General features: G+C 40.1%; 1 protein-coding gene across 1 annotated transcript in view; it reads right to left on the bottom strand.

The window, feature by feature from the left end:
- LOC117549778 (citron Rho-interacting kinase-like) overlaps positions 1 to 23,261 on the bottom strand; it is a gene marked incomplete at its 3' end in the record, with an annotated part of 96,322 nt that extends 73,061 nt beyond the window's left edge. The window contains 3 exon segments of the mRNA XM_034221850.1: positions 97 to 240; positions 4,558 to 4,656; positions 22,998 to 23,261. Of these exon segments, the coding sequence (XP_034077741.1) occupies positions 97 to 240; positions 4,558 to 4,566 (153 nt within the window).
- Positions 23,262 to 24,753: the final 1,492 nt, after the last annotated feature.

The following is a 24,753-nucleotide window of genomic DNA, read 5'->3' as shown; positions in this document are numbered from 1 at the left end:
GTGTGTGTGTGGTGTGTCGTGTTGTGTTCTGTGTGTCTGTGTGTGTGTGTGTGTGTGTGTGTGTGTGTGTGTGTGTGTGTGTGTTCGCGCGCTCACAGTGCATTCTGAGATGTAGGTGGCTAGGTCCTGCTCCAGGATGCTCCTCTGGGTCTCTGACTCCTTCAGCTCGATGTCTTTCTGCTGCAGCACAGACTCTAGGTCAGACATCTTCCTCTGCACCAGAGAGACCTCCTGCTCGACCTGAGCACACCGACACACACGCCACTCACTTTAAAATCTAAAAACAATTAGGACATGTGATATTGAATCACTAAAAACTTCAGCTTGTTATTGTTTTACATGACTGTATTTTCAATGTCAAATGAACTATCTTTAGCTAAATGTTAAAGGTAGGTAATGTTGGAGAAACCAGCTCGAGTGCGCTAGAATTTGAAAATACACAGCCGGAAAAAATCTGCCACTTCCTCACAGAGCCCCTCCTCCAACACACACGAACGAGCACATGACCAATGAGGGCACGAGATAAGTTTGTGCCCAGATGGAAGGCTGTCAGGCAGGTAGGCCATCCAGTTACTTTAGCCGGCTCAGATGATTGGTCGAGCTTTTTACAGCGCCACGGCTTCCACTGATGATATTTCTTTATGGATTTATTGTCAAAGCATTTAATGTATTCATTTCTATCGGGATGTTAAGAACATTCCATGGAATATAACAAGTGTTTCTGAAGTGAATTACCTACCCCACCTCTAAGGCTTTTTACTTACCTGCTTTCATTTCACATGTATCTATTTAACTGTTTGTTTTTCAGTAATTAAGGGTTTTAATAACTTGTACATTGGTATTGCCTCTTCTTTGTTTTTATGTCCTTATTAAGTGCTGCTTTTCTTTATTTTGTTTTAATTAACTCAATATCATTTGAAATGACGGTTGTCCTGAAAATCCTCTTTAAGTATAAATCAAATCAAGTTTTATTTATATAGCACATTTATAAACGATTTTTGGTGGAGCCAAAGTGCTGTACATATAATAAAAATAGCCTACAGTAGAGACACTTTACAGCAAATACAACAGCACAGATTGTTCAGAATATCAGTATGAGAAATACAAGTTGAATTTTCTCTGACAGTTTAGGATCATTCAGTAGTTCTTTAGTCCCTATAAATGTAAGTAGATAAGGTTTAATAACAGTATGAGTCACAATGCATTCGTGACGATGGCTGCAGGATTTGAAAAAAAGGACAAATTGTGATTAATTTCCAGTAATATTTCAACCCTGAAATTGGGTTAAATTGATCATTTTTGCATCTTAATTCTCATTAAAATATATATATTAAATTGATCATAGTGCGATGTTTTAAGAGGATCTGTAGCAAACAAAGATTTTATTAAATCTCCAGCTCCACACGACTTCATTCAGAGGATATTTTTAGCATTTATTTGAATATGTCACTATTGCGATTTCAATTGTGATTAAAATGTCAATATTTGTACAGCCCCCACTTGCGATGTGTGTGTGAGTGTGTGTGTGTGTGTGTGTGTGTGTGTGTGTGTGTGTGTGTGTGTGTGTGTGTGTGTGTGTGTGTGTATGTGTGTGTGTGGCCTAGCATTACTATACTTGTGGGGACCTAAATCTGTTTACATAGTCACGTGTGGGGACTCGCCTACCTTATGGGGACAAATTGGAGGAATCATTAATTTTAGGGTGAAGACTTGGTTAGGGTTAGGGTTAGGGTTAGGGTTAGGGTTAGGGTTAGGGTAAGGTTAAGGGTTAGGGTTAGGCATGTGTTGGTTATGGTTAAGGTTAGGATAAGTCTCCAGGAAATGCATGTAAGTCAATGTAATGTCCCCTGAAGTGATGTATACATGGTGTGTGTGTGTGTGTGTGTGTGTGTGTGTGTGTGTGTGTGTGTGTGTGTGTGTGTGTGTGTGTGTGTGTGTGTGTGTATGTGTGTGTGTGTGTGTGTGTGTGTGTGTGTGGTGTGTGTGTGTGTGTGTGTGTGTGTGTGTGTGTACAGGACTGCACATGTCAGTGGTAGCAATTGATGATACAATTAGCTGAGCCTTTAAAGCATTACGGCCTGAGGAGCATTGGAAAGCAGATACACACACACACGCACACAAAAAAACACACACACACACACACAGAAACACGGCGCCACAGCATGGGGAATCCAACCTTATTTTACTGGAAGGCATCGCTAAGATTTCCTATTTCTAACACACACTACAAGTCATGTTCTGCTACGATCATGGGAGTTAGTCTTTGCTGTCAGCTTCTCACTGTTCTGATTCCGATTTAATTAAACGAGAGATTTATAATTGGAGCTGAATGAACCACAGAAGCCTCTTCCTCCCCGAAACAAACAGCTAACAGTTACGCTGGTTTAAATGGAGATGAACACTGAATAAAGTGTTTTCAAGAGTTTCTTTAATGCAGCTCGGCTGAACACGGACGTCCCTGAGGGAGATGAGCGCCTAGTTGCCACTGATGAACAGCTTGTTTATCTGATAGTATAAGATTCACGCATTTAGGAGGTTTTTCTAGGAGACAAAGTATTTTCAGAGAAAGATAATTTTCCAAAAAAGACAAAAACAGGTGATTTGAACTGGAAAAATGCAATAATAAAGCAGCTTTAAAGGGGACCTATCATGCAAAATGCACTTTGTGATGTCTTTTATACATCAATACGTGTCCCCGGTGCGTCGGGGAACTCACGCAGCGTCAGAAAATAAAACCCTCTCTCTTTTCCTCCGTACCCAAATCTTTTAAAAACGGGTGTACAACGAGCGGATACAGATTTCCATCCACTGTGACGTCGGCGGACCCACAGAAAGTTGCTGTCAGAAACAATGCCTGACGAGTTTTGGACGTAATCTCGTCTTTGTTTACATTAGCCTCGCTAACACTCAGAGCTAACCTGTACTGGAGAGCACATGTGTTTAAAAAGCAGGAAATAAAAAAAGGAACTCACCTTGTGATAAACCTGCAAGAGAAAAAGCATTTGAGCTCCATACTGTTTCAGAGATAATCCTTGATGTGGTTTAGAACAGGGTGGCGTTTTCATAACAGCAGAATTTAACTTTATCTCCGGTAGAATTCTGATCAGGCATTAGCTCCGCCTCCTCTTTTTTTTTTTTCAAGCTAAGGACCCAAAATCCTTGTTTCTCTAACAGGGCTTCAAAAGAGGGGTTTGAGCAGAATGAGGCACGGCTACAACGGAGGATCTGTTTGGTGTTTTAAGCAAAACACTTCACAGACATGCTTTTGTATAGGTATGGCCCAATATAGCATGATAGGTCCACTTTAAGTGAAGAATCAGTGTTACTCTGAAGCTTTGCATCTAAACGGGCATCCCAGAGTAGCCACTATTATTTAGTCCGGTTGTTTTACTGGTAAGTTCAGATCTGGACATGAAGGAGGTTATTCTAGATCACATGTGTCAAACTCAAGGCCTGGGGGCCAAATCAGGCCCGTGGTGGATTTAATTTCGGCCCGCAGGATCATTTCTAATTCCTATTAGATCTGGCCCTCCGGTATATTGCACGCACACCTTCGCTCCATCCTGAGGGTCTCCTCAGCTCAGAGCCTGAGCCCAAACATTGATGACCTTGCACCCAAGATGAGATGCCAAGTATCTGAGCTAGCATCACAGAGCAGCACACTGAGTTCAATGGATGTTTCCTTCTGCACTTTCTCTCTCACGACAACAGGGCATGTTTGGGTTGTTCTTTGAGGGGAATAGTTTTGTTGAAGCTGTTGTTGGCCTGTGGGAAAATGTAATCATAAGAAATGACTCTGGAAAAGCTGCAGATAGAGCCAGAAGAAATGAATGCAGCTGATTATTTAATGTTGTTTTTATAGGCAATCATTTAAGCTTTGTTAGTTCCAGGTTGAATATGTGCAATAAGTTCATTTCAATAAGTTCTGCAATAAACATTGAACCAGTCCGGCCCTCCACTAGTTCCGTTTTTTTAATTTTGGCCCACTGTGTGTTTGAGTTTGACCCCCTGTCCTAGATGATGAATTATCCACAGAGGACTTCACATCCTCAAAACAAACGGTGACGAAAGCAGCTTTACATTGAAATTAAAAAATAAATTATGCAGTTTGGCTGTCGCTAACGTTAGCTCAGCTTGTGTCTGATAACTTCAGATCCAGACGTCCCATGGCTAAAAACCTTCATTCTGTTACACAATAGAGGTAAAAACCAGGAGTATTTCTGCACAAAAGGTTTTGTAAGAATTGATTATCAATAATAAGACGTTTTTTCAAGCGTTTAATCGTTCGATTCTTGTCCCCTGCATGAAAATAATGTTACCTTTTATTAATATATATATTTCCTAGCAGTTGTTGTACTTTAGTCGTTTGTAGTGTAGATTGTACAACTGAAACAAGGATTGCCCCAATACCACATACAGTCAGAGAATAATACAGACTTTCAAGATACATCAAAACACACACACACACACACACACACACACACACACACACACTGCAAGCTGACGAACAGATGGCTGATTTGTGAAAACAAACTCTTACCATGTGAAGAGTAATACCTGTGACATGTGTCTGGAAATGTTCTGTTTTGTGTTTTTCGATGAGACTTATCCGGAGGAGACGGTGTTTGCAGAGAGTTGATGGAAGCAGTGGCTGATCTGTGGGAGAGAGGAGAGAGAAACATGATGGAAAACTGACTTTATGAACCTCTCCTGAAACCTGAATCCTGCTTAATAGGGCCTCTTTAAAATGAAGACAAATTACAGGGTGATAAGAAAGCAAAAGATATTTGAAACGTTGGAAACATCTACAGCCAGATGTGCTTTTATATAACTCATTTAAACTCATTTGAAATGCTTTTCAAGACACCTGCTCCTGGAGATTCAGGTTATTTTGAAACAAATTAAAAGCAGAATACTTAAACGTCCTTTTACCCAGTTTAGGACAGACTTAGTCTTAATTTAACTCAATATGGGATAGTAGGTAGATATCCCATTCACTACACACTTCTCATATCAAAGGACTTTTCCGTGAAGGATTTCAAACTGATTTATTTAGCAAAATGAAAAAGAAGACACTTTCAGACATGGGGGTGCACTGTAAATAACGTCATTACAATAACAACATCAACATCTGCTATAGCAGGCCATCCAAAATTAATACTGACATGCGTTTGTGTCATAATCATTACTTATCACTTAATCCATATTCTCCTATATTGAAGTCCATAATTAGTTGTAACCCCCGTTGAATGTACGATGAGAATGAAGCCCACTCACATTTCTATGGCAATGGCAACAAGTGGCAGCTGATGTTAGCATATATTAGCTTAGCTTATTCTTCATAACAACAATAAGCAGAAAAAAGTGCAGCAACAGCAAGCTAACATAGCTTTTTGACATCTATCTGCCTACGATAATGTTCCTCTGAGGGTCTTACTTATTTGTATACATGTTCTGATCATAAGAACAGGGAGGTCTCTGTTAGTTGAGAACAAATGCAGTTTGGCCTTTTCTTGCTTTGTGTCAGAAATTCTCAATGCATTGTGTTAAAGTTTTAACAATTTGAATCACAAGTCGGACATAAAAGTACAAAAATGGAGGACCACTTTTATACTGCCCTAACATATGAATGGTGATTAAAATCAGACAGAGCCATTAACTTATCTTACTTATTTTGTATGATATAGTCCGTAGATAGGAAGGATTGCCTTATAGATATACAAATAAATAAGTATATGTTATGCCAATGATTAGATCTGAAGATGGGGAAATGGAAAACATCCAAGAAAAGCATAAAGAGAGTATTTCTAATAAACTCCATGATAGACAGTATCCAGTAGATCTAGACATTTGAAACATGCATTAATTACTGATAGCTAATCAAGTAAATGGGTCCTTATTAATGATATTTCAAAAGCAAATCACAACACTGACTAACACCACAGTAATTAGCAATCAGCCAGGGAAGACATATAACACTTATTCACAGATGACTAGCAGACAGAATATGTTGTTCACAGGAGAAACATACTGTGCTGCTGACCAAATCCGCACTCATATTCTCGCTTAACGGCGAGGCTATAAATAGCTCGCCTGTGTTCACACAACAGCTCTTCTTTTACCACCGCTGGATATATTTGGCAGCTCTTGTGACGGTGAGGCAGCCAGCAGAATGAGCGGCAGAGGGAAAAAGTCTATTAAAAGCAGAGCTCACCTCCCACTCCTCCCTACAGTAACACGCTCCACTCATAAGCACTCCAGTGTGGATTTACTGCTGCATTATTGAGTATTATCATATATTATCTGTTTTTCACTGTGCTGTAAAGAGTGGTGCAGAGATTACGTATCTTTGCAAACACGAGGGCTACAGTTGACTTGCAAATATTACTGTGGCAAATATAAGTTAATTATATGTTTTGTTCAACAGGATAATCTCCAGGATAATGATTTTTGAAGTAAAAAGACAACATTAGGTTATAAAGGAACTACAGCACGGTCACATGACTTCACGTCACCACCGCTAAGCTAAAGGTGGCTAATGTTGGGCTATAAAGGAACTACAGCACGGTCACATGACTTCACGTCACCACCGCTAAGCTAAAGGTGGCTAATGTTGGGCTATAAAGGAACTACAGCACGGTCACATGACTTCACGTCACCACCGCTAAGCTAAAGGTGGCTAATGTTGGGCTATAAAGGAACTACAGCGCGGTCACATGACTTCACGTCACCACCGCTAAGCTAAAGGTGGCTAATGTTGGGCTATAAAGGAACTACAGCACGGTCACATGACTTCACGTCACCACCGCTAAGCTAAAGGTGGCTAATGTTGGGCTATAAAGAACTACAGCACGGTCACATGACTTCACGTCACCACCGCTAAGCTAAAGGCGGCTAATGTTGGGCTATAAAGGAACTACAGCACGGTCACATGACTTCACGTCACCACCGCTAAGCTAAAGGTGGCTAATGTTGGGCTATAAAGGAACTACAGCGCGGTCACATGACTTCACGTCACCACCGCTAAGCTAAAGGTGGCTAATGTTGGGCTATAAAGGAACTACAGCACGGTCACATGACTTCACGTCACCACCGCTAAGCTAAAGTGGGCTAATGTTGGGCTATGAAGGAACTACAGCACGGTCACATGACTTCACGTCACCACCGCTAAGCTAAAGGTGGCTAATGTTGGGCTATAAAGGAACTACAGCGCGGTCACATGACTTCACGTCACCACCGCTAAGCTAAAGGCGGCTAATGTTGAGCTATAAAGGAACTACAGCACGGTCACATGACTTCACGTCACCGCCGCTAAGCTAAAGGTGGCTAATGTTGGGCTGTAAAGGAACTACAGCACGGTCACATGACTTCACGTCACCACCGCTAAGCTAAAGGTGGCTAATGTTGGGCTATGAAGGAACTACAGCACGTTCACATGACTTCACGTCACCACCGCTAAGCTAAAGGTGGCTAATGTTGGGCGTGATGACGTTCAGTCGTCTCATTTAGACACTAGTTAGCAACCTCTGTTTTTAAATTCAACAGTAGGGTATTTACTGACGTATTTTATGTCGTAGAACAAAACGTTTAAATCTCTTCAACTTGTGTTAACCACAGACCTTATTTCAAGCTAACAACCAAAAACATATTCAGAAAACCATTGACTTCCAGACGAGGGGACAGGAAGTGGTAAAATACTGACTCAATTCACAATTTAGGGACTCATTCCTGCACCAATTTATTGTGTTAACTCTCTTTGACCATCCAATTGCTGCCCAGAAGATCACATCAGTAGCATCTGCTTCAAAAACAAAGCCAAGCAGACTGATAAATAAACGGACATCACGAGTCTCCAGAGATGACGCTGGTGCTTGCTAATATTTGCCCAGAAATGTCACTGATGTAATCATTTTGTTTGGAGGGTCATTTGAGGGGTGAGTTGTTCAGTCACACAGCAGGCCTCACAGAATGTGCTGCATCAGAAGACTGCCTGGTATTCATGTTATATCAGCGGGACATCATGTTGGAGCAGGTGGCGTCTAACGGGTGACGATTGCATGAGCAGCGTGTTAGCTGAGGTAACATTTATCCTGCAACCTGCTGATCTTCAGCCTGGAAGAACATTAACAGGTGTCTGGTTTAGATAACATGTCAAATTGTTCTGGATCTACAGTAAAACCAATTCAAGGTGTGGCTCTGAAACATTTAAACCTTGCAGGTGAGACCATGAGACCATATTTTGTCGAGGGTTCATTTCTCATGGTGGCTTTTAGAGCTTCGAACCCACTTATGAATCTCTTACATATGTACTGAGATACTACTAACCAGACATGTGACTCAAGTCATTTGGTCCAAGTAATTTTTTCTTAGGTAAGTCAAGTCAAGTCAATTCGCCCCAAATAACTCTAGTCGTACCGGCGATATCTGGTCTCTATGAAGAGAAATAAAGGTAATACTAGGATCAAATTCAATATCACGATATGTCTGAAATAAATGTAATTATTCCGACGATATTAGAGGATTGACTACTGGTGCTTTTACAAAATTCACACAATAAAATGTATAAACAGTCATCAGTATTGTGGATACAATGACTAAGTGGCTAGAGGAAAATATAAAATAACAACAAGAGCAGTCTGGTTAATTCAGAAAAAGACATTAAACCAGGAGAAGACACTTAAGACAATATCTAGTCTCAAAAGATATTTAATCTCCATCACTTTAAAAATACTGAAATACTGACAGCAAGACTACAGTGTAATCAAACAGCTGATGAATTAATGAATCATCCAATCAAGGCAAAGTAGAGATTGACTGATAGATATCAATGCCATTTCCCGCCAATGTTACACAGACAATTGTTATGTTGTCTTTGCCAATATTTAGCATGTTCAATATTTTACATATGAACTAAAAGCATTAAATGGACAGACAAGTCATCACACTATGACAATTGTTACTGTGTGCATTTTTTTATAGTCCCTGTAGGGATATGGAGCTTTGTTTTAGTGACCATTTTACAGTTGTTTTCTGAAAGATGTTGCTCTCTTCAGTTGGTCAGAAGATTTTACAACATTTTTGGAGTCGTTGCAAGTCATCAAATCAGCGAGTCGAGCTGACTGGAGTCCCATTGACCTGAGTCCACACATATCCGTTGACATTACTCCATGATTTAGCGTTGAAAACTTCTTAAAACCTGCCCCAAGGACCCCCTCGGCAGGTCCTTTTTTTTTTCCACGACACTGTGTCTCAGGGGATCTTAATATTTAAGAACCTATTAATGTGTTATACCAGATTAACGGGAATAATCTCAGCTAACTGACGATACAAACCATTTTTACCAAAACAAAACACAAGTCTCATAAGAAGCATCTAAATGACCCCTGAGCGAAAAATGCTAACGCACTTTGGCACATAACTCAAGATAAAAGATACCCTTATTACTTATCGTAGCTGCACATACAAGATATCCGATTAAAGCTGAGGTTCCACAGATTATTTAGGTATATAGTATCATTACTGAGTGATCCGATCTCGCGACAGGGGAAGCAAACACAGACATCACAACACGTACCTTTACGTAGCTTTTACGGGAGATCCTCTCACCGTAGCTGTCAATCTGATCAAAAGACTTGTTCAATGGCATTAAAACCAGAAAAAACGCGGCTGAATCGGTTAATCCATAGGTTGATAATGTTTCTGGGTAATCATTTTTTTAATTTATAATCCATAATTCCATTTTTATGTAAAAATCGGAGGGTAAAAGTTAGCTGATAATGGTAGCCACCAGAGTTATCGCAGCTTCCGGTCTTGGCTATGCGGCAGTCTCACACACACATTACCAAATAAGGAGTATGTGGGAGATCCCTTCGATTCCATTGGCTCTGACGGTTATAACGAGATGTCAATCAGCAAAATCGAACAAGGGGGTCCAGAGATAGGTCAAATCCACCCAAATGACCCCAAAAGTGGGTTTTTGTTGCTAAATCTCTCTAAAAATGTCAAATTTAACTTGTTTTGCATCAATCTTGATACAGGGTACTTATTATATGTTGTAGTTTGGATTCCTAAAGCTTTTAGTCTACCATCCCATCATTCAAGGGTGGTTTTCACCAGTGGTGTAGTGGGGATTGTTTTACTGGGGGGACGCTATTTTTAATTAGGTAATCCCAAACAATGCCACAGCAGTGCACTCACAAAACGGGCAGACAGGTCCACAGAAACTACAGGGGTAAAACAAAATTCCCAAAGTTCTCCTGGAATTAACTTATTAAATAAACGATAAGAAAAATATCGCCTACTTATGCAAACAACATTGAATCTGGACTTGACATAATTCTGATTAAGCCTACATTGCAAATAAGCAGACAGCGCTGCTTTTCACACACACACACACACACACACACACACACACACACACACACACACACACACACACACACACACACACACTTTGCGTTTTGAAGACTGATACATCCAAAATGGATGAACAAACTTTGCAGCCCAGTTTCCCAGCTTTGCAGTCTATCCACGGGTATGCCTCTTGTTTCCTCCGCCACATCTCCTCCGTCCTTACCTCTGGGAAAGGTGAGCTTGAGCTAGCTAGGGGAACGTTGCTAGCGCAGCTAACGTGCACGTTAGCTAGCATTATCCACGTCTTTAGGCGGCTCTTCTGATGATGTATTACTAGCAGCTTCACTTGTAGCTTCGGTGCTGCTAGCCTCTTTCTTCTTGTGAATTATATTCTTTTTAGAAAAGAAGTCAAGTAAAAAATGTTTGCCTGCCATTATAGAGCTTTTTCGTTAGCGTTCTGAGGGAAAGAGCTGCCGCAAAATTGGCAGGCGGCGAGCTGCACACCCTCAGCTCGCCGCGGGGTCACGAGCGTGATGACGAATCATAATTCTTTAAGGAAATCGTTTTTATTTTGTATTATAATTAGTGTGAAATATATTATGTTTTTGTCATTATTACAACAAATACACACTTGCAACTGATAAGACTGGCAATGATTTTATATTTATTAGACCAGTGTTTCTCAAACTCTTTCATACCAAGGACCACTTAACCAATAAAAAAACACTCGCGGACCACCTAACTCCACAAATATCCAAAAACACATCGTTTTTTACAAATCGCCTGAAAATGGTACAAACAAGTGGCCACATGTGTGATGAAGGTGTTTATCTGGGCTATATCATGCAATTGAAAGTGAAACTTAAGCTCGCTCCATTGCGGAGATATTCCCGCGAGAGTGCGGAAAACTTAAATGTATTTATTTATTTCAAATGTGAAATTTTACCAATATACTCACGGACCACTAGGGGGCGCTCACGGACCACCAGTGGTCCGCGGACCACACTTTGAGAAGCACTGTAAATTAGACTATTAAAAAAAAGATCATGCTCCAAATAAGTGGGGGTACGGCGTACCCCCGCGTCCAACGCCCACTACACCACTGGTTTTCACTATAAGTAAAACGATTTTTTTGGACGGACACAATAATTCACATTTTTTTACTGTGTTCAATCTGAATGTACTTTAAAATAAAAACATCTGTATTGATTCTGACACTTCTACATCGAACTCACAGGTGTAACCTTGCTTTGAGAAAAAAGATTATTAATTTAACCCTTTTAGAAGGGAAGATATGGTCATTTGGGAATGTCATTTTCGAGCCTGAGACCTGAAAAACAGGCTCGGGTTTAACAGGTTTTAACAATGAGCTGAACTTCCTCAACAGCCAGCCAGAGTCAGAGTGAGTCTCAGGGTGCCATCCTAGCATGGCAGCAGATGGGACTCAGATCTGGCTGTCTTCCTCTCAGGATGAGTGCTATCCGACTGCCCATAATGAGCCGATCCACAGACTGAGCAGCTGGACCCCTCCTGCAATAATGAGCTCTCTGAAAGCAATCAGCAATAGCTATTCTCTTAAAGGCTCCAGTGAAATGACAGGGAAAACTGTTTGACTGATACTCGTACTCTGTTCATAACCTTGTTTCCGTCATAAGATACGTTAACACATACATAAGTGTTACCAGCAATTAAATAAGAGTTATCAGGTGATGTAGTCTAAAAGCGATAAACTACATAAAGAGTGGCGTTTGGGGCTGATGCATGAGACTCAAACCACTACCTTACTTTTTCATGAAATACGTTTTTCGCTAAACATAAAGGCATTTCTAGTATTGTTGCATTATCCTGAATAAATTATACTTTAGTTGCCCAATCATAAAGATTCTACATTAGTTCCCTAAATGGAAACATTCTAGTTTAGTTCCCTTAGAGTAAATATTCTAGTTGTGTTCCCTAAACATACCTATCCTAGTTTTGTAACCTAGACACAAAGATTCAAATTGAGTTCCCTCAATTTAAATATTCTAGTTTAGTTCCCTAAATGTGAAGATTCAATATTAGTTCCTAGGGATGTAACGATACCAAAAACTCACGGTACGATAATATCGCGATAACAAGTCCACGGTACGGTATTTATCGCGATATTGAATAATAAAGGAAAAACAAATTAAATAAAATTTTCTTTTTTCAATAAAAATGTTTTTTACTCGGAAAATGTTTCTTTATTAAATAATAAATCTGATTTGTACAGCATTTTAGTAGGAGAGCAGTATTTTAAAGTGTCAAAAACAAAGTGACAGTAACAGACTGGAACAAGAAAACCAGTGTTTTTGTACCTATAGTACTACCAGTGCTGGAAGTTTGTTCTAATCTGTCATTTTGACAGATTAGAACAAACTCGGAACAGCGCCAACGTTTCCCCGCAGCGAGGCTCTGGTGTTATGCCGTGTTATGCATGCCCTCCAAAAGGAAATGATATAGTTTCCAAACCGTACTTTGCCGTACAGATCAATACATGTCTGTATGTTTTATAGCGGTAGATTTTGTCAGTCTCACGACGGTATTGGGACGTTTATTTACCGCGATACCGCAATATTCGGTATATCGTTACATCCCTATTAGTTCCCTAAATGTGAAGATTCAATATTAGTTCCCTAAACGTTAAGATTCAATATTAGTTCCCTAAACGTTAAGATTCAATATTAGTTCCCTAAACGTTACGATTCAATATTAGTTCCCTAAACGTTAAGATTCAATATTAGTTCCCTAAACGTTAAGATAGTTCCCTAAACGTTAAGATTCAATATTAGTTCCCTAAACGTTAAGATAGTTCCCTAAACGTTAAGATTCAATATTAGTTCCCTACATGTTAAGATTCAATATTAGTTCCCTAAACATTAAGATTCAATATTAGTTCCCTAAACGTTAAGATTCAATATTAGTTCCCTAAATGTCAAGATTCTAGTTGTGTTGTCTCAACGCAAAGATTCTAGTTTTGTTCCCTAAATATTAAGATATTAGTTTAGTTCCCTAAACCTAAACAAATTCTAGTTTGGATTCCTTAACCTATGATTCTAGTTTGTTGCCTAAATGCAAAGACATTTAAGTTTGTTGCCTAAATTTGCGGGGTTTTTTTGGCTGACCCTAAACAAGTTGTTAAGTCTATGTTTAAAGAGGGACGTTTTCAGTCAGTACAAACTCATTGTTTTTAAGTTTCACTTTCACTTCTACAACATAGTAGGTGCAGTTGTTTCCCATATTGGCATGGTAGTGATAACCACTGATAACAGCTAATATCATTCAAAATGGGTGTTCCTTTTTTTAGGCAAGCAATATAATTACAATCAGGAATATTTCGAACAATTGCTGTTTGTTCCTGAGAACAGAAACATTGAGAGGAACATTTGCTCTTTATCGTGGGCTGAATAATGTGATGCTGTGTGAGTCAGAGTGGTTGAAGAGGAGGAGGAAGAGGAAGGAGTTGCATCCCAGTCATGGTGTTGTTCTACATTCAGTCTGAAGGTGACCAGAGGCCAGAGGTGATGCTATAGAGCTGTGGGTGGCGGTGAATCACACACCTGTTGCAACACTACTGGAACAGCTTATTCTCCAAAAACAAGCTCACCACCCCCAACCCCCTTTCAGCTACACTGCAAAAACAATATTATAGTAATTATCATGTTTTTTTAAATAACTTGCAAAATCCGGTAGAATTACAGATATTAACTATAAATGAACAACCCAAAACATTATTTTAAGTATTTTGACAATAACAACAAATAACATTTATTTGTAAGTAAAACATTTGAAACTGTACAAATGGCCATAAAAGCCTTGAATCTTTTGCAGCTCTCTATGACGATGACAATCTGAGGTCCCAGGCTCCTCCAACAGTGCAACACAATAAAACAGATAAAATAACGCAAGTAAACACAAATACAATAGAATAGAAATAGTGTCTATGTACAAGTAATTGGAATATTGATATGAGTTGCAAACAGATGAATGTTATGGATGTTCTTTTAAAAGTGCAGGTGTTTAACAGTCTCATGGCCTGTGGGATGAAACTGTCTCTGAGTCTGGTGGTTTTAGTCTAAAGCCCCTTGTCACACTGTCCCGAAATGTACACCCGATGGACACACGAATATTGAATTGTGAATTTTGCACGAAGATGGCCCCGAACCACACACAAAGGCAACATTTACATTACATTTAAGACATACAACTGCAATGAAAGTAACACAAACAATTATGTTAAAGTACTATGATACTGTACTGATATTTCCGACTTTGTTCTTTACTTTCTCCGTCTTTATATGTAGAAGATATTAAGTTTTCTCCGTCATGTTGTTTCCATAGCAACAACAACTTCCTGTCAACTTGCCTTCAAAATAATATATTATATCCTTTTCAGTTTCACAGAACACAAATTGGGTTATTTACATAATATGTTTACATGATTTTGTTGTGCAATAAAACAACCAGATGGACACACGATAAAGGAAATGTTCAAATTCGGCTGTGATCGTAGCAACATCGGGCCATTCGTGAGGGCATCTTAAGCCTTCGTATGACCGCCGGTGGAGTTTCTCAGGTTCAGGCAGCAACTTCGTGAGCGGTGGCAAAATCTTTGGCATGCCAAAAAATTGCCGAAGGACCTTGAGAAGGTTAATTTTCGTGTTGAATTCGTGTGTCCATTTTGCTCCTCGTAAGGCCATCGTGAGGGCATCTTGTTATCATCTGTGCCATCGGGCATTCGCCCCGATCAGAGTGAGGGCGAATGCACCGATGATAACACGAAGATGACACGACTTGACAAGATGCCCTCACGAGTGCCTTACGAAGTTGCCACTCACGAAGTTGCTGCCGGAGCCTGAGAAACTCCACCGGCGGTCATACGATGGCTTAGATGCCCTCACGAATGGCCCGATGTTGCTACGATCACAGCCGAATTTAAACATTTCCTTTATCGTGTGTCCATCGGGTGTCAATTTCGGGACAGTGTGACAGGGGCTTAATGGACAGCTAATCAAATATTAATCGCCAACATGATTTGGGCTTCTCACGATTGAATTGAACGCTTTTGAACTGTGTTTATCATATTTCGAATGCATGCTTCGTTTAGAAATCCCTAATGTTGTGGCACGAGTGTGAATCTCTCACACTCAAATGCAGAGAGATTCACACTCAAATGCAGAGAGATTCACAAAAAAAAGTGTGTGGATGGAGACATTTCTATATAAATCCGGAATTACATTTGTGTATCCTTCTGTGTGCATTTATTTTCTTTTGAGACTGATCCGACCCCAAAGTGGAACAGCTCTCTAAAAAACAAGCTCACAAACCCCAACCCTTCTTTCAACATCTAATCAAATATTAATCGCCAACATGATTTGGGCTTCTCACGATTTAAATGAACATTTTTTAACTGTGGTTTTCAAATTTCGAATGCATGCTCCGCTTAGAAATCCCTAATGTTGTGGCTGCAGAAATATACAAGAGAGAGAAAACCGGTAAAATGAAAAAGCACTTAAGGTGTTATATTTATGAAAATATTTTAGTGGGAATGTACATGCAGCTCAACATGAAAGTGGAGATGTGCTCTTGTAATTTAATCAGAAGGTTCAAAACTAAATATTTTGCATTTAATTAATGGATATTGCGATGTGTTGTCTCAGCCCATATTCATCAAAATCATCATGATTATAATAATAATAATAATAATAATAATAATAATAATAAATGATATTTATATAGCGCCTTTCAAGGGACCCAAGGTCACATGGTGGACAAACAAAACAAAAAGACAATCAACGGGCAAACCAAAGAAATAAATAAAGGAAGCCGGGGGACCAGAAAAGGGCTCGGGCCCGAAGGCCAGGGTGAACAGGTGTGTTTTTAGTGATGATTTGAAGATGTCCAGGGAGGCAGCATTACGGATCTCGGCAGGAAGTGCATTCCAGAGGGTGGGGGCCGCAACACTGAACGCCCTGTCACCAACAGTTCGGAGGCGAGAGCGGGGGATGGAGAGCAGGCCCGTGTCTGAGGACCGCAGACTCCGAGAAGGGGTGTAGGGATGGAGGAGGTTCGATAAGTACTGGGGGGCGAGGGTATGGAGGGATTTGTACGTGAGGATGAAAGTTTTGTATTGAATCCGGGACTTGACCGGCAGCCAATGTAGGAGGATGAGGGTGGGGGTGATATGGTGCCATGGCTTGGTGTGGGTGAGAAGCCTGGCGGCAGAGTTCTGGACGTTTTGGTTAAATTAAGGAGCCTTACTTTCAGCCCATCCTCTCCACATATACACATATCATCACATCATATTTCATCCTTGACTTAGTCTCAGTCAAAATTCTGAGTAAAAAGTAAAAATTCTGAAAACAAATCAAAATGATGTAAAAGAGTCAGAATTATGAAAAAAGTCAGAATTAGGAAAAAAGTCAGAATTAGGAAAAAAGTCCAAATTAGGAAAAAAGTCAAAATTAGGAAAAAAGTCAGAATTAGGAAAAAAGTCAGAATTAGGAAAAAAAGTCAGAATTAGGAAAAAAAGTCAAAATTAAGTAAAATGTCAGAATTCTGAAGAAAAGTCAAAAAGTCCAAATTCTGAAAAAAGTCCAAATTCTGAAAAAAAAGAATATTTCTTTAAAAAAGTTAGAATTCAGAAAAAGTCTTTCAAAGGTCCCATGTCGTGCTTTTCTGGTTATCACCCGTCCCCTTGTGTTATGTAGCTTTTTCTGCATGTAAACGGTCTGCAGAGTCACAAACCCTCAAAGTACACCCTGTAGCGAGTACAACTCTAACACAGAGAAGACCTGCTTGCTGCCCCCAGAACTGTCTGCTGCCCCAGAACGCCTCGTTGGACATTTGGATTTTTCCATTTTTTCTTCCAGGGCAGGTTGACGTCGCTAAATCCAAATTGACCAATCCGCACACACACACACTTGCTCAGCCTGAACTCCGCGGAGCAACCAGGAAGCAACACCAGTAATCCAGCTCACACTGTCAGCTCCTCGAGCCTCAAAGGGCGGAGGAGCAGCGAGCCCCGCAACGTCCCGCCAACATGGCACCCAGACCCCAGCAGCATTCTCATCTGTTTGTCATTACTGGTGTCATTTTCTGGTTGCTAACAAACACCATTGTAACACATAATCACTGATGTTCCGCTGTAACGGTGGAGGTCTAGGGCTGCACGATTTTGGGAAAAAATGTAATTGCGATTTTTCTGAACAAACATTGCGATTGCGATTTGAGATATTTGTTTTTAAGCGACCCAACGGAAGTTTATTGTAAAATGCGGCCATATCTCCGGCTAGGAAGGTCGTATCAACGTGCTCCCGTCTCTAGCACCCCCGCAGCCCGAGCTACTTTAGTGAAAGAACTAAACTTACATGAAACTTCCGTTGGGTTGCTTTAAAGTCAAGCTTCAGTTTAAGATCCACCCTGTAATAGAAACATGTGATGGAGCATTACTAACCTGACTCAGAAACCATCTAGGAAAGCTCCATTGGAAGCCATTTGGAAAAGGCAGGCACTTTCAAAAATACTTGGCAGGTGATTGGATCAATCTGTCTATCACCTTCGATCATGGGCCACTTCTGATTGGTTAACAATGACTAGTACATGTGGAGCACAGCACTTATGATTGGTGTGGATGACTGACACACAAGAAGAACAAACAAATGTAAAAAAAAAAAAATGTAAAAAAAGAAAAAAAATGTTAAAAAAAAATCGCAGGCTTTGCGATTTAATAATCGCATCATTTAAAATCGCGATTTCGATTTAAAATCGATTCATCGTTCAGCCCTATGGTAGACTCATCAGAACAGAGTGGGCGAGCTGACCAATCAGAGCACAGTGGGCTCACAGGGAGGGGGGGGGGCAGGAGCTCCAACAAGCCGTGTAGGACAGAGAGTGAATACACATACTTTACAGAGATGCTGTTTGAGAAACCAAAAAATGGAACAATGTAAATCTATTCTAGTAGACCTCAACAATGGAATTATGATCATTATAAATGGCCATGACATGGGACCTTTTAAAAAATTACAAATTCTGAAATAAAATCTGAAAAAAGGTAACTTTTCAAAATTCAGATTGGTCAGATCTCAAGAAAAAAAATCACACATTGCCCTAATCTTCTCATATGTACGATATCTGCACGAAAAACAAGTCGCAATAGACTGTGATGATACTGCCATAAGGTTTTGAAATACAGTAAAACTGCAAAACACTGCAGTTCAAATGTAGCTGTCATTCCCTTTTTTATTTTGGTTCCTTTTGTGAAAAAATGATATCCTTTCATTATTTCAATCAACAAGTATTCTCCATTATAGCAGTTTTCTCATAGCAAAAGAGTGCACTTTAATATCTGTTTATTCATCCAAAGTAACATGTGCACCAACTGGATAATATAATTTGAAAAGCAGGTTGTATAAGTATAGGTTGTACTCTAAAAGTTTTCCAGGAGTCACATCTGTTGTTGTTTATTTTAATCTGTTTACCTGTTTGTGGAGGCAGATTAAATTGCTGTTGGGTGCAACAGAGGAAACGAGACACACCTGTGCGCTGTCAAAAAGAAAGAGAGAGGATATTCTCTGCATTACAGACGTGTCGATGAAGGTTTGAGTTGTGATGAGAGCTCCATATCCTCAAGTGTCCTTTTCCCAGAAGCCTCCTTTAAAAGCCCACTGGTCCTCTTTGTCTTTTGCATTTGTGATATAATGATGGAGTGCTTTTCCAAGTGCTCAGCATACTTTTGTAGAGTGTGAAATTCTGTCAACTTGAGGTACAGGTGCCACAGCATTCAGCTTTAGAGCCATATTTACCCACTTGTTATCAGTATTATCCTTCCATGCCACTTCATACATCTACTCTACAATTTAAAGGGAAATAGTGTACCTTTTTCGTCACTACATATACTTTTAAAAGAGGCTCTATTGTGCTTTTTGGGCTGTTTCCCGGCATGTAAATGGTCTGCAAAGGCTCAAACCCCTGTGTTCCCCCCTGCCTGAAACTCCTCCATTGGACTCCTTAGTTTACTTCCTGAAAATAGTGTCATCGCTATGTATGGCTATGTATGGCTATGTATGGGCTATGTATCGCTATGTATCGCTATCGCTATGTATCGCTATCGCTATGTATCGCTATGTATCACTATGTATCGCTATGTATCGCTATGTATCGCTATCGCTATGTATCGCTATGTATCACTATGTATCGCTATGTATCGCTATGTATCGCTATGTATGGCTATGTATCACTATGTATCGCTATGTATCGCTATGTATCGCTATCGCTATGTATCGCAATGTATGGCTATGTATGGCTATGTATCGTTATGTATTGCTATGTATCGCTATGTATCGCTATGTATGACTATGTATCGCTATGTATCGCTATGTATGGCTATGTATCACTATGTATCGCTATGTATCACTATGTATCGCTATGTATCGTTATGTATCGCTATGTATCGCTATGTATGGCTATGTATGGCTATGTATGGCTATGTATCGCTATGTATCGCTATCGCTATATATCGCTATCGCTATGTATCGCTATCGCTATGTATCGCTATGTATCGCTATGTATGGCTATGTATGGCTATGTATGGCTATGTATCGCTATGTATCGCTATGTATGGCTATGTATGGCTATGTATGGCTATGTATGGCTATGTATGGCTATGTATCGTTATTAGGGCTGTCAAGTTAACGCGTTATTAACGCGTTAACGCAACAAATTAATGCCACTAATTATTTTAACGCGATTAACGCATGTGTATTTTTTTTCCTCGGCCGCCCCGTAGTTTCAGAGCGCATCGAGTTTAAAATACCATCTACAAGCTGATGCTGACAGCCCCGCTCCTGCCGCCCGCTTGTGGCAGACCACACTTCCACACTCACCGGCAGGCACCGACTGGCTGTTGGGAGGACCGGGAGGGTGTGTGTATGTGTGGCCCGAGCGAGCGAGAGAGAGACCTTACGTGCATTGTTGTTGTTAGCATCTGGGGCTAGCTAGCTGCGCTAACGGATATGGAGCTGTTTAAATGAAAACAGAGGAGCGACATTTCGCCACAACTGCGCCGAGCACTTGACTTCATGCAGGAAGCCAGACAGTGGGACATTGTACGAAAAGTCAGCACACTCAGCACGGATAGCGCAACATGATTGCAGCGTCCAGGCAGCTCCCGTTCGAACATATGCCTTGAGTTGCACATAGCTCCAACGATCCATCACACACACACACACACACACACACACACACACACACACACACACACACACACACACACACACACACACACACACACACACACACACACACACACACACACGCGCACACACACACACACACACCATTTGTATTGTATTATTGAATGAGAGGTTCCAGGTTGAATTGAGGCGAATATTTGTAATGTTCAGAGGTCGTTGTGTTTAGTATTCATGAGAATATTTGTCATTGTTCAAATGATAATAAACATTAGCATAAAGCATATTTGTCCACTCATATGTTGATAAGAGTATTAAAAACTTGAAAAATATTCCTCTAAGGTACATTTAGAACAGATCAAAAATGTGCGATTAATTTGCGATTAATCGCGATTAACTATTTTAATCGACTGACAGCCCTAATCGTTATGTATCGCTATGTATGGCTATGTATCACTTGCGCTCATTGGCTAGCGCTCCAACACAATGTACGTGATAGGCTAAGGGGCGGGACATCTCTAAACTGAATTCTGACCCACTCACTTAGTAAAAATACAATAACGTAAAATGTATTTAGTCGCCTAAGATTTCTTTAGCACATAGGTGATTCGTTATACATTTTAACATGTTTATTTCTATAAACTCATGAGCATATTTCTAGTAAACACAAGATTTAAAGTGGTTAATTTGCTAAATGTTGTGCAGAGAATTTCAGCTTAACAGATCTGTCGATTAAATCAATGAATCAATTAGTTTGTTTAGACCACTGAAGACAGTCCTGCTATATACTCCCATCCTCCATCCGTCAAAACATCCATCTATTAATCATTTGCTGTGTCTCTCCAACTATCTCTTCATTAAAATTCTGTTTTGTTCTGCTTGAGAAGTAAGTTCTGTAATACCCGATCAAGCTGAAGAGGCAGCAGAAAGAAGCAGAAAGACCACCTCTCCTCCACCCTTTGAAAAACCTGCTGTTACCATAGAGATACTTTCCTCCAACCACAGTCTTCATCTTGTCACACTTTTTACAACCGAGAATCTCACATCCCAGACAACTTAATCCCCTTCCCACCTGAAGGCTTACAGCGAGCATCTGGGAACCCCCCTGCTTATAATAGACATCCTGATTCTTGGTGTACAATCGTCTGATTTCTCAGAAAAAAAGTCTCATTATGACAATCAATCAATATGTTGAAGTCCACCCATGACATTTGAAATGTTTCCTCAGAATTTGGACTTTTCTCAGAATTTAGACTTATTTCAGAATTTAGACTTATTTCAGAATATTTCTCTCAGATCTTTGAAAAATGTTCTCAGTATTTTGACTTTTGTCAGAATATTTGGAATACTGGAAGGTCACCAGTTCAAGTCCCGGCAAGACCAAGTGCTACCGAGGTGTCCCTGAGCAACGCACCGTTCCCTACACTGCTCCCCGGGCGCCGTTCAAAATGGCAGCACACTGCTCCTAACAATAAGATGGGTCAAATGCAGAGAAACAATTTCCCAACGGGATTAATAAAGTATATCAATATCAATCAAATTTTTATGTTTTCTCAGAACTTTTTTCTCTGATTTTTGAAAAATAATTCTCAGCATTTTGACTTTATTGAATTCTTAATGGTTGTGCACTTTTTAAAAAACAGCACAGTTTGAATTTTTTTTTGGAGTTTTTGTCTCAGAATTTTCACTTTTATTATTCTTATTAAGTCTATTTAAAATCAGCACAGAGGTTTAACTCCACCCCAAAACGTGATAGGCATCTGGATGAGAGTACGGGAAAAGAGATGGACTAAACAGCATTCTGACTTTTTTCAGATAATTTTTACTTTTTTTCGCATTATTTTACTTTTTTTCTCAGCATTTTGACATTTTGTCAGAATGCTGACTTTTTTTAAATGTCGACTTTTCTCAGATTTTTGAAATTTTTTCTCAACATTTTAACTTTTTTCTCAGAAAGATTGACTCTCTTTCAGAATGTTGACTTTTTTCAGAATTCTGAGTGGGTGTGCACTATTTTGCATCTACGACACCTGCTTATCATAGACATCCAGATCAACTTCAAAACTTCCCCAGTCTTGGTGTACAATAATCTGATTCCTCTGCATTTCTCTTATTATGACTATTTAAAAAACAGCACAGAGTTTGCACTCCACCCCGAGGAGTGATAGGCATCTGTATGAGAGCAGGCTGCAGGAAGAGAGCTGGGCAAACACAGCATTTCAGTGTCGTGACCGAGAACAGAGACAAGACACAGCCGCTGCATACAAACTACCAACGCTATCTCATCACTCTGTGAACCCTCCGCTGCACTTTCAGTCTGCTCCAACATGCTGACATGGAGGAAACAACAACAACAACGCAGGAAAACACACACATCCCCCCTCCCTCCTTTCTTTCTCTATCTGAATAATAAGTAGAATATCACAGACTTACTCAGAGACTGCTACAGCTGACAGCTTTTCTCCGAAGCTACTCAGATACGGCACCTCCTCGTCCAGTAAGCCCGATCATGTGGGGTCTCCCTGGGAAGCCACCAGCCAGAATGAGAGCTTCGCTGGTTCATCAAATTTGGGGATGTCATCCTCACTGAGGGGGAGAGTGGGGGGTGGGAGAGAGAGAGAGAAAGGGAGAGAGAGATGTGTTGTGGCAGAGATTACAGAGCGAGTGGAGGAGAGACAGAGGAATGGTATTGTAGAGAAATGCAGCAGATCACATACTGTAGAGCGAGAGGAAGATCCCACCTCTCTCTCTCTCCCTCTCTCTCTCCCTCTCTCTCTCTCCCTCTCTCCCTCTCTCTCTCTCCCTCTCTCTCTCTCCCTCTCTCTCCCTCTCCTCTCTCCTCTCCTCTCTCCTCTCTCTCTCTCTCTCTCTCTCTCTCTCTCCTCTCTCCTCCCTCTCTCCCTCTCTCTCTCTCTTTCTCCTTCCTCCTCTCCTCGTACTGCAGCAGCCGTCACTAATCACACTGATTTATTCTGTTTGACACTCAGCTCACAAACTACTGAACATGAAGTCTACTCTAATTGTGCGGCTCATTAGACTCACCACAATAAGCCGTAACACACCTCCACATGATGAGCAGAAGAGAGGCTGTGATGAAGAAGAGGAGGAGGAAGTATTACTGCAAGAATCATCTGCAAGTAAACAAGAACATTTCAATTGAAATGCAAATGCATGAAGGCTGTATGTATGTAATGAGATGCTTTCATATAAATGCATGTAAACAGAGGTGCAAGAAGTACTCAGACCTTGTAGTAAAAGTAGAAGTACTCAGACCTTGTAGTAAAAGTAGAAGTACTCAGACCTTGTAGTAAAAGTAGAAGTACTCAGACCTTGTAGTAAAAGTAGAAGTACTCAGATCTTGTAGTAAAAGTAGAAGTACTCAGACCTTGTAGTAAAAGTAGAAGTACTCAGACCTTGTAGTAAAAGTAGAAGTACTCAGATCTTGTAGTAAAAGTAGAAGTACTCAGATCTTGTAATTGAGTAAAAGTAGAAGTACTCAGATCTTGTAATTGAGTAAAAGTAGAAGTACTCAGATCTTGAGTAAAAGTAGAAGTACTCAGATCTTGTACTTGAGTCAAAGTAGAAGTACTCAGGTCTTGTACTTGAGTAAAAGTAGAAGTACTCAGATCTTGTACTTGAGTAAAAGTAGAAGTACTCAGATCTTGTAATTGAGTAAAAGTAGAAGTACTCAGATCTTGAGTAAAAGTAGAAGTACTCAGATCTTGTACTTGAGTCAAAGTAGAAGTACTCAGGTCTTGTACTTGAGTAAAAGTAGAAGTACTCAGATCTTGTACTTGAGTAAAAGTAGAAGTACTCAGATCTTGTACTTGAGTAAAAGTAGAAGTACTCAGATCTTGTACCTGAGTAAAAGTAGAAGTACTCAGATCTTGTACTTGAGTAAAAGTAGAAGTACTCAGATCCTGTACTTGAGTAAAAGTAGAAGTACTCAGATCTTGTACTTGAGTAAAAGTAGAAGTACTCAGATCTTGTAGTTGAGTAAAAGTAGAAGTACTCAGATCTTGTACTTGAGTAAAAGTAGAAGTACTCAGATCTTGTACTTGAGTAAAAGTAGAAGTACTCAGATCTTGTACTTGAGTAAAAGTAGAAGTACTCAGATCTTGTACTTGAGTAAAAGTAGAAGTACTCAGATCTTGTAGTTGAGTAAAAGTAGAAGTACTCAGATCTTGTA

Source organism: Gymnodraco acuticeps, unplaced genomic scaffold, assembly GCF_902827175.1.
Source record: "Gymnodraco acuticeps unplaced genomic scaffold, fGymAcu1.1, whole genome shotgun sequence".
NCBI lineage: Eukaryota > Metazoa > Chordata > Actinopteri > Perciformes > Bathydraconidae > Gymnodraco > Gymnodraco acuticeps.
The sequence above is the reverse complement of the archived record's forward strand: the minus strand, read 5'-3'. Positions and strand labels throughout refer to the sequence as shown.